This window comes from Oxyura jamaicensis, chromosome 5 (assembly GCF_011077185.1).
Source record: "Oxyura jamaicensis isolate SHBP4307 breed ruddy duck chromosome 5, BPBGC_Ojam_1.0, whole genome shotgun sequence".
Lineage (NCBI taxonomy): Eukaryota > Metazoa > Chordata > Aves > Anseriformes > Anatidae > Oxyura > Oxyura jamaicensis.
The window spans coordinates 38,915,007-38,926,423 of NC_048897.1; the positions used below are offsets into that span (position 1 = coordinate 38,915,007).

The following is an 11,417-nucleotide window of genomic DNA, read 5'->3' on the forward strand; positions in this document are numbered from 1 at the left end:
CCATAATGCCCCCAGAGAAGCTGTGGATGCCCCATCCGTGGGGTGTTTAGGACCAGGCTGGATGGGGGCCCTGAGCAACCTGACCTGGTGGGTGGTGCCCCTGCCCATGGTGGGGGCTCAGAACTGGATGCTCTGTGAGGTCCCTTCAAATTCTATGATTCATAACACCCCAACCCCACGCCCCCATAGCCCCCAGCCCATCCAACCCCTCTCTCTCCATGCAGGGCGCAGTGAAGCGACAAGCGCTGTACGCCTGCAGCACCTGCACACCACCCGGGGCGGAGCCGGCCGGCATCTGCCTGGCGTGCAGCTACGAGTGCCACGGCTCGCACCGCCTCTTCGAGCTCTACACCAAGAGGTACGGGGCGGGGGGGGGCCTGATGCCCCTCACGGCCTGGCCCCAGGGGAAAGGGGTGCTCCAGGGTGGCCTGGGAGGAGGGGATGGGGCTCGTCTTGGCTGTCCTGTCCTTTGGGAGTGCTGCTGGGGGGGTGGTGAGGCTGCATGGCTCTTCAGCCGGCCCTCCTGCTTGGGCGGGCTGCAAGAGTGCTCTTACGGCTGCTAAACAGCTGCTGGGGATTGTTACGTGCACAGAAGATAACGTGCTGTCGCCGAATCAGACCTGTGAAGCGCTCTGTTCTCCTTCCCAGGAACTTCCGCTGTGACTGTGGGAACAGCAAGTTCAAGAATTTGCAGTGCAAGTTGCTCCCGGTGAGTCGAGGCCTTGGTTTCCTGCATGCAGAGTTAAAGTAACTCAGAAGAGTCTCAGAAGGCTGGTGGCTTGCTGTAGCAAGTGCTGGCTCACGTGGTGCTGCTGTTTTTCCCAGTGAGTTAAATGAGGTGGGAATATTGCAGCAGGAGGTGAAACAGCTGAGGGACCAGAGGGCTGGACCCTGCTGTGTGAACAGAAGAGTGGGGCTGTTGGTCCTCATCATCCGTGATGGCAGCTGCTCCCGTGTCTGTGGTCAGCGTAGTGCCAGAAACGTGTGGTGCCAGTGGTAAGGAGTCCCAACAGCTTTAAGCTGGCTTCAAAGGACTTCTTGGGGTACGGTTTTTACGGTTGTATTACAGAAACTTAACACTGCTGCCATCAAAAGGATGGTTCCCTTCCCTTCTTTGTAGTGTATATTTGATGGGTTGTCCCCGAAGGGGCAGTGTTTTTCCCTCTATTAAGCCCCCTCCCTGTGCTCCCATCCTGGCCGGGCAGTTTGCACTTGTTAAGCAGTTGGTGGTCTTTTTGCAAAGCAGCAAGAGGAAGATGCATACCTTGCCTGCAGAGCAGTTTCCAGGGCAGTAACACTCAAAAAAGTAGGAACGGCAGGTGCTTGTGTATGCCCATTTCGGTCTGGTGGGACCAGGGCAGATCCAGAAGCTGGTAAGCCGAGGGCTGTAGTCGGGTGATCTGTGCCGACATGCCTGTGACAACTTTGAGGTGTTACTGTTCGGCATTGCAGTGAACCAAGTGGGTCTGTGGTTGTTCCTCCCTCAGGTCAGTGCAGAACCATTCGTACGTTTCAGCATCCAGCTGTTCATCTGCTGACCTCGTGGGCGCAGGGTTCTCACATCGTCTGTTTCTCCCTTCTCGGCACAGTGGCACAGAACGATTTGCAGGAACATCAGAGGTGGCCACAGCCATTCCTGCACTTGACCTTATGCTGCGACTGCAAACAGTTCTGAAGTCCCTTGGCTGCAGCTGTGTTAGCTGCTTTTAGGAAGGGGATTGCCTGCGATCGGGGTTCAGTTAGCTTGTTTTGTAATTCGGATCGTCCTTTCACATAGAGGGAGGCTTGTCTGACAAGTATTTAGTATAAACTCAGTGGTAGGATTAAACAAGGTTGGGTTTGGATCATAGTGTGGGTATTAAATAAAATGCTGGAGGGAAAGGTACATGGGAAATCTACAGATACTGCTACAATGCCAGCAGGCACGCACGATTGGTGATCAAAACTCTTAAAATAACAGTTTCAGATGAGTACTAGCTCAAGAACACCACAGTTCTTAACACGTTTATTACAAGTATGGAATGTGTTCTTCCTCTTTCCTTTGGAACTTCAGTCTTCCTTGTGTGCCCTACCTTCTGTGCACTGTGTGGAACAGGCGTTTCTGGGTAATATCTTTGTGTTTAGATTTTCGGGCTGATGTGCATAATGATTGCTTTGGGGAAGTGAAGTAGAACAGGAATTGTTTTTTTTTTTTTTCTCCAGATTTCCATCTTTTCTGTCTTGTTTTTTCACTGCATTGTATATTGAAACGTTTTTTTCCTTTCCTTCTAGGAAAAGAGCAAGGTGAATTCAGGAAATAAGTACAATGACAACTTCTATGGCTTATACTGTACTTGTAAAAGACCTTATCCTGACCCTGATGATGAGGTAAGAAATGCAAAATCTAGTAATAACCATATGCGGACTGTATTTATGCAGAACGTGCAAAGGGTGGTCCTCGAGCTGCATTTCGTGGAAGAGCTCACTTTAAGAATCTTCTGTTCCTTGTCAATTTTCGATGTGATGTGCTGTATGAAGTAATTAATTTCTCATGTGTTTTTAAATAGTAGCACTTATTTATGCCTTAAAGACAGACAAAGAGGACAAAGCATCACTAGGACAAAATGCTGCCACAGTCTCTGTTCTTTGTCAAGTTACACAATTGCCTTAAAAGATGTGTTCCTCGTTATCTTGAGAAATGCCATGAGTAGCCACTATAAATGCTGTAACTGATTTGCAACAAATCAGTTTTTACTATACTGTGTTACAGACAGTCAGTCAGGCTTCTGGCATGCCTGTGTAAACCTGGTGATGTCGTGCATTTTGCTCTCTTTCTTAGCTGCCTGGTTTTGCATTTCTGTTCACAGGAAGAAAGATACCAGTACATGTTAACTTCTGTTAGCTCTGTTGTGCGAGAGTGTCCTGCTCTACTGGGAAAACTAGTTCTGTAATAACTGGGAATTTCCATAGCCTTAGTAGTACGGCGAATTGCATGTGCTGTTGAACTCGAGGGAAGCAAACAGACTTCGCGGAAGCAGTAACTGCTTATTATTGGCAGCTCACTGTGGGTGGGCAAGGAGGGAAACGCAGTTCACTTGAGCAGGCTTTGCATAATACTATAGTTTGAGCCCTGTGGAAGATTCTCAAGGTTGATTCTAATAGTTAATAACATGACCATTCATCTAGATTCCAGATGAAATGATCCAGTGCATAGTTTGCGAAGACTGGTTCCATGGAAGGGTAAGGAAACTCTAAGTAGCAGAATTGCCATTTGCATAGAAATAAAATAGCATCAGGTAAGTTTGTATGGTAATCTTTACTTGGGAGGTTGTGCTGTAGTTCTCAAAAGATGATGTTCTGGGGTATTTTTTTTTCATTTAATGCAGGGGAATATTAAATCTTTAATCTTGAACTGCTGCTCCCTCCAGTCAAAAATAATAATGAGGAAGAGTTCCACCTTTTTCAAGGCTCCTTCTGCAGAACACGGAGACTCTTGTCAGAGAAGTTATTATTTTAATTGGAAAATTCTAATCATTCAAATCAGTGAGAAAAAGATTCTTGCTGAGACACATCATTATCAACTGTCTGAATAGTTCTTCATTCAGAAGAATGCTTTTTAAACTGTAGCTACTTTAAATAGCAAGGAACAAACTACGCTGTTGGTTCCTGATTACCAACTTCAGAGAAATCTTTTAAAAGCAGATGAAGCACTTTGGTGAGTGTCCTACTTAATGCACGAGCATTAAGGGTTCAGCCTCTTGTGCCTTCAAGGGCATGAGTGAAATTCCATAGTGGATTGTTAGAAAGTAAAGTGTTTGAAGTTACAGGATCAAAGAGGAAAAAAGGATGGTTGGCTTCAACTATAGGTTCTGTAGATACACTACGGGATTCCTTGTTATAAATGTATATGTTAAGAATATTATGCTGCATACTGTGAACTTTGTAAGAAAGTTTTCTCAAAATAAGGTAGGTAAGTGCTTTTAATTGCCTAAATAGTTCTCACTGGTTTGTAGAGGGGTTTGGGACCTAAATCTTCTTGATCCCAGTATGTGAATGATATGAAGGCTTACGATCTTTTACATACAAGGAAGTTATTTAGGTGTCTAAAGTGTGTACTAGGCCACATTTAGGACCATATTTAGAAGAGTAATGTTTCAAAATGAGATAAAGATAGAACTGAGGTTTCTGGGTGTATACAAGGAATAAAAGGCTATAAACAAAGGCATGTAAGTGAAGACGGTTTTTCGTTTTTTTTCCCTGGCATTTGGTCAACTTTTTCCAGCCTGTTACACTGATAGTTGTTACAGAAAGCTAGCAGGACTAGATGTTTGTGTTGAAAATATGGTGGCAGCTGATGTTTTCCTTCATCTTAAGCTGGCGTTGAATCTGTTAATTTGCAGTGAATGTTTAACTGTTGTGTCCTTGATTCCTTTTGACAGCATCTTGGTGCAATTCCCCCTGAGAGTGGAGACTTCCATGAAATGGTATGCCAGGCCTGCATGAAACACTGCCATTTCCTCTGGGCCTATGCTCCGCAATTAGCAGGTAAAGAAAATTAACTCAGCTGAGACCGTGTTTCATTAGTATGTTTCTCATAGTTGGTTGATTAATGACGTTAGACTGTTTCACTGGTTGGAGAAATGCTACTCGTTATATTGGACAATCACCTACAGCAGTGGAACAGGCAGGGCTACAGTAACTGTTCTGTTTAAAAAAAAAAAAATGCATTTCTGATTCCTAAATCTTAATTCCATAGTGCTCACTGATTTATTTAATCAAAGATGTGCCAGCACCTAGATAAGGATTTAATACTTGTCTCAAGGAACTTAATCTCTAAGTTGAATCAAAGAACTGAAGAGGTACCTTACGGGAAGCAGTAAGGATAACAGCTGAGTCTAAGAGGCTCTGAGCAGAAAAGAGCGAGTGATAGAGTGCCCTGAAAGGAATGTGTAAAACCTTGGTGTGAGTGGAGCTGGGGCTCTGCTCGGGATGCGTGCTCTGTGCAGTCACACCAGGCGTCTCTGGTGTGTGCTCTCTGTGGGGTCAGACGGGAAGATGACTTGATTCCAGTGCAAAAAGCTGGCTTCGTGTGGTCTTGCTTCCTCAGGGTTGCTTGTAGCAACTGGTCATCTTTCACGGGCCAGGAATTTCAATGGTAATTTTAAGGACTCCAAGCTGGCTTACACGGGTTTGTCTTTGCTCTAACAAACACAATGGAGAATGTTGGTTTGTTGTTGTTTCCTGGCATGTTTGTTCTGTTTTCCTTTGTAAGTAGCTATGTCACAGCAAACACATACAACTTGACATCAGAACATACACTCATTTTACGTAAGGAAGTGGTTAGTATAGTAAATCTGTCGTGGAGTTTGTTTTACTGAGATGCATCACTTGCCTGTTGAGTCACCCCACACTACTGGGAGATAAAAACACTTGTGTATGCCGAGGGCTAATAGGCGTGACTACTGCTGGTTTTACGTGGTAGGATTTATTTCGTATTTAAGGTACTTTGACTAAAATGAGTATCGTCAGTAAAAGGTTTTATGGGTAAAAGCAGAACAGCTGAAGAAGGATTCAGCTGAAATTAAAAAATGGCAAATTCTGCTTATTAAGAGCTTATGCAGCAGAGGGTCTGAACACTTCAGAAAGTGATGTGCTTGGTACGCTGTATTGTTACTAATTTACAGTTCTTTAGGGAAAGAGCTATTTAATTGTCTCTTGCAAGACCAAATACAAAGCCGAAGATGTCTGTAAATGTTTTAGAAAAGTGGGGTTTCTTTTCTTTAAAAAAAATGTGCCTGGAGAAAACGAAGGACTCTAACACAAAGTCAGCAAAAAGTGCATGCCAGCTACTGAACCTATGATAGGGAACAAGGAGTGTCAAGAGGGATAAGCTTATTAGTAGAGAACTATCTGAAATTGTGATGCCATTTTCCCTCTCCTAGGTTTTAGATTTTATGAAGCAGAGTGTTTTAGAATGAGTATGAGAGGCGAAGAAGAGTGTGGTGAAAGAGGAAGTGGTTCTTTTCATGCATAGGTCTGTGTGTTTGGACAGCTGTAGAATATATCCAGGACCCTGCAGTGTGTGAGGTAATCCAGGTCTTCTTAATGCTGCACTGTACAGCAGAAGGAATGTTTTTAGTACCCTGTACTTTCTGGCATGGTGTTTTCACCTGTGTGTGCATCTTCTAGTTCCCGCGTTGACCAAAGCGAACTCTCTTGAAGATGAAGGGATTGTCCTGAACGTTGAGGAAACTGAAGAACAGAAGAAAGAAATAAAAAAAGAAAGTGGAACAGAACACCAAGAAGTAAAGGAGGAAAAGCAAACGGAACTGTTCAATGAACCATCCACTAGCTCTGGGTCTGCTTGTCCGGAGGTAAAACGCTGCCTTTTTTGTCCTGTACATCTTTGACATAGTGGTACACAAAGCAAAACCTACCTCTTTCTGTAGAAGTTCAGTGAGGAGGTAAATGCTTTCCGTCTGTGTTCCTCCTCAGTTGCTGACACTTTAAACGTGGTCTCAGTGGAGCACGGCACAGGCTACGGAGCGTGCCTAGAGAAGCAGGTGGGACGGGGTGTAACGGTACCTGCACCCCATCCTGCCAGCTGCTTGGCCCACACGGAGGTGACAGTTGTTGTAATACAGTGGTGTTAGGCATTGTACCTGTGTTTCTAAAATAATAGTTTATTACACATCCAGTGGAAACTGCTAAACCACATCAGAATCCTTCTGTGAATGGAACAGTAATACAGGTTGTTCAGTGAAATTGTATCTGAGACAAAAGAAAAATCTTGTATAAGGAAATGACGTGCTGGAAAGAACCGTATCTATATGAAGCTGTAGAGAACTGAACACTCTCGTTTTAATTCAGATAGTTACCAAGAGTGAAGAACCAGTCTGCAAGCTGAAAGAACTCCAGAGCAAGCCATTTTTAAAAAAAGATACTGCCACCTTTTGGCCATCAAACTGGAGAAGCAAATTATGCACTTGTGCAGATTGTTTGGTATGTATTCTCTTTTCATTGTAAACACTGAAGAGGGGGAGGCAGGGAGGAGCTCTCAAAGAATCTTTGAAAAGAAGCCTGTAGATAAAAACTGTGTGAAAATGTTCTTACTTTGCATACAAACACCTAAAAAATCCCTCCACCTGACATAAAGAAACACAATGGATCCTTTGGAGTTAATGCAGCATGAAGGGGTTTCTAAACATCTGTATTTTCTTTGCTGTTTAAAGCCAGTCTTGTTTTGGAAGTCATCATGGGGGAATAGCTGAAATGCTTGATATAAAACTTAATTCTTTTTATTGTTGTTATTTGTGATACTGAACGCTAAGAAGGAATGGGGGAGAGCATCTGTATCTGAGAAGCTTTGTAATGTAAAAGTAAATTTTGCATTATTTTCCAGAAAATGTATTCAGAGCTTGAAGTCCAGTTCCTGACAGATGAGTATGACACTGTCTTGGCTTATGAAAACAAAGGTACCAGTGACCAAGAAACAGACAGGAGAGATCCTTTAATGGACACCCTGAACAGCATGAACAGAGTTCAGCAAGTAGAGCTCATCTGCGGTAAATATAAAAGTATTCATTTTCAGAATCTGCCTTAGTGTTTTAAGTGAACAGCTGACCACGAGTGGTTACTATCAGGTCTTGCAGTTTACTTCAAAAATAGTTTGAAATCTGTGTTTAGAAGACTATGACAGGTTGCAAACCTTGGTCAGCATCGCTACAGAGAAATTTGTCCTCTCTGGACTTTAACTAGATGGTGTGGGAACTTTTCTCTTGTTTAACGTTGCAGGTATGGTACTGATGGTAATTTCTTCTGACTTAAATATTTAAGATTAACTTACACTGGCTTAAATTTCACACCTTTTCCTGTTGTTTTGGCCATCTCCTGTTTTCTGGGGTAGTGCCAGTCAAGGTGAAGCTGGGGTGAAGGCTGTTTCTTGGCACCTGTTCTGCAGAGCACACTGATTCACTACATGGCTCTGAAGGTTAGCTGGACAGATGCTCAGACCCCCGAGGCTGGTCTGATAAATTATTAGGCATCTCTTGTTTACCCAAACTTGTTTTGCTACTCATTTTTTTATAACCCAGTTCAAACCTAGATTTCTCTCAAGTAAATCTAACTAATGACAAGAGGAAGTGCAGCAGGTTGTCTTCTTGAGCCAATGTTAAACTAAAGCTCTGTATCTTTTTGCGTTTACCCTTGCCTTTGCTTCTCCATTCAGAATACAATGACTTAAAGACAGAACTGACCGACTATCTCAGGAGATTTGCAGATGAGGGAACGGTAAGCAGAAACTTGCAGAATTTGCCAGAAAGTGTTCTAAAATACTGTTGAAGGGTCTTAGGTATTACACAACACTGTTGAATTTTTCTGTCTCTTGGAGGTGTTGTAGAAATGAGACATTCCTGATTCAATGGGATAAAAATATTTCTTTAACAGCAGTGCTGAGAAAAAACAGGAACCTTACAGAAATCTGTCTATGAAGTGCTGAGAGCTGTTTTCAAATTTCAATGAAACTTTTGTTCTAGGAAAAGCATTCGGGAATAAAGTTCTTAATCTTTGTTCTTAGATTAAATTCAGTCTTTAAGGACTGACTGAATATTAGCAAAGTGTTGTTGGTTGTTTTCCTTGAGGAGTTTGCTTGCTGTTAATAATCAGCACAAGCATTTTATTTGCTCAGTGTTACGCCACGGATTTGCTAAACTGCCATTCTAAGTTGCAGTGTTGTGTGTCTGAAGCGAGTGTCAAATCTTGCTTTGCGTTAATTATTCTGATCATAAAGGCAAGTAGCCAGACCCATTAAAAATACAAGGAGCTTTGCTCTCTGTGCTTGTTTTAGCGTTGGGTAGCTTGTTTCACTCTGTATTTTCCTATAAAGGAATTTGGGCATTAATCGTTTCCTTTGGGTAGGACAGGAAAGCTGGTTTGCTAGCTGTATCAGAGAGACTTAATACTTTTAAAGGCTTTGGGCATTACATATGGAATACATTTAAGAAAAAGAAGGCTGCTTAATTGGGTTACTGTACCACAACTTGAGTTTCGTGTTGTTTGTGATAGGTTGTTAAAAGAGAAGACATTCAGCACTTCTTTGAAGAATTTCAGTCACGGAAAAGACGACGGACTAACAGGATGCAGTACTACTGTAGTTAGAGGGAGAAGTTCTGAGGCTGAAAGGACAACTGGCAAAACAATATTCATCGATAAACAGAAGAGGCATTTTTAGTACTCGGCTTCTCAAAATCCAACTATTCAAGAAACTGCCTCCAACTTCTTCATTTTGTCTCATTTCCTTTATTTGTAGCACACAAAATGTGTTCTGAACAGGTACACTGCTTTTATATGGATTTCAGTATCGGTTTATGTTTGTTGTTCTTTGAAAGTTGGCCTCGTCTCAAGGGGGAGGACTGCTTGTTGACAGAACTTTGTGCCACTGTTTGTTCCCTTTCTCCTTTGACCTGTTTTAGTGCCTATAGCTCTCCTCTGTCCTAAAACACGGGCACAGGACACGCTCTGCGTTTTGCAAGACGAGAGCGTGTTGCTTTCCTGCTCTGAATGGCTGTGTCATCTCTTCTGGTTGGGGTGACTGGCACTTGCTCCCTGCACAAAGTAAGCTTCTGTTTACTTCTGCAGGGAGGCACGGGTCCTTAAAAAGCAAAGCAGGCATGAGGTAATGATGATGGCTCTTAGTTTTAATCCTGTTGGGTGAAACTGCATTCTCAAAGTCGGTTCTTACCACGTGAACTCAATAGCACTGTACTTCCGCGGGGCAGCTCTGCTGGGAAGTACGCCCTGGGCAGGTGGAAAGAGAAATTGGGGTTGGACTTGAAGCAGCAAAATGTTGTATCCATTTTTATAACTTCAAGAACTTTGTTTCTAATCGTGTACAGTGATGTTTTACATGCAAAGATTTGTCACAAACTTTATCTGCTCATTAGAATATAAACAATATCTAGGAAGAGGTACCGAATTACAAATTAATCATCGAGGGGTTTGTAAGGGGACTTCTAATGTGCGTTCATTTTAAAAACTAGCCTACTTCAAATTGTTCTACTTCATAAATGTTCCTGCAAACACTGCAGCAGCCTGGCGTTTTGTACAGTACAAAATGGATGATCTTTTTATAATCACTGTGATAATCAAGGAACAGGAGGTTTCACTGACTTTTAAGAAGCTACAGTAAACCGCAATTAAATCTTGATTTTTCATAAGTTATTTTGAGCCTAATGTAGTTTTTTTTTGTTTTTTTTCTTTACTCACAAACCCCAAACCCTGCTTTAAGGAAGCTATAATTTTTAACTCTTGCTTTCTGTACTTGGAGGATGTGTTTGTCATGGGGTGCTATTTTGCTTAGTCATTAACTATTCATGTTAATGAGACATTTTTTAGAAGAAAATCACATTTAGCATTCCCCCTTTTGTTTTTGACTACTTCATTTACAGAAGCTTTTTCTAGCATAAAGGCTCAGCGAATTGGTTTGTTCCATGCAGAATGACTAGTTGCTTTTAAATTTAACTCTGGGTATCGTATGTGCTTTTTTGTAGCAGTTGTTACAGGACTTGTAACTGCACATCTAACTACAAAATAAAGAACCGTTCAATCATTCAGTCTGCAGGGTCTGGTTTCTGAACTGCTGCTCTGGTGTTCTATTTTTATCTGCAATCCAGCCCAACAGAACTAGGGCGATGACTACACGTTTGCCATCTGGCTGAGACACCTGTGGGAGGCTGAGACAGGGGCTGGGCCAACCCAAAGGTGGTATTCTTAGATCTTTGCTTCCAGCGCTCACCCACTTCGTTGTGCAGGGCTGGCATCTTGTGTGCGGGTACAGGTTTGAGCAGGAGAAAAAGCAGAAGGGATGGGGGGTCCTGGTGGGCAACTCTTGACATTTAATTCATTAAACTGGGGGGGGGGGGCGCAGGTAGAAGGTGGCCAGAGGCAAGCGCTGTCCTCAGTTCCAACTCTAAGCTCAAATCACCCCAAACTGAAACCCTTCATTTTCACTGTTTTGCTCCCTAGCGTATATATGAGAAAACCACTGCCACCACACACAGAACAGCTACCACAGTGTAGCACAACTACCTACAGCAACGCCCACTTACACCAGTCACTGTACTCATGAAATTAAAGCAGTGGTGCATGGAGGGAGTGAATTTTAGAAACAAATGTGAACCATGCAAATTCCAGGACACCTGGTGCAGCTACAGCTTCACACCAGGTCCAGACTGAAGCCACGCACTGCCCTTTCTTGGGTATCAGTGTATTGAAGTGAGGAGGCTGTGGCAAAGTGAACACAAAGCTCACAACAGCATTCTAAGTTCAGGAAGTTGCTCTTAAACCCCATCTTCCTGGCTCTGCAGGGATGCCCATTAGCGTTTCTGCTCATACAGTGCTCCCGCTCCTTTCCTTCCTCCCCCTTTCTGCCAGGACATCAT

General features: G+C 43.0%; 1 protein-coding gene across 1 annotated transcript; it reads left to right on the plus strand.

The window, feature by feature from the left end:
• Positions 1-218: 218 nt before the first annotated feature.
• Positions 219-10,594, plus strand: UBR7 (ubiquitin protein ligase E3 component n-recognin 7). The gene is made up of 10 exons (XM_035326839.1): positions 219-358; positions 649-709; positions 2,272-2,367; positions 3,166-3,219; positions 4,419-4,524; positions 6,169-6,353; positions 6,850-6,981; positions 7,382-7,544; positions 8,207-8,268; positions 9,043-10,594. Exons 1-10 carry the CDS (start codon positions 219-221, stop codon positions 9,133-9,135), a joined length of 1,092 nt encoding a protein of 363 aa, XP_035182730.1. The 3' UTR covers positions 9,136-10,594.
• Positions 10,595-11,417: the final 823 nt, after the last annotated feature.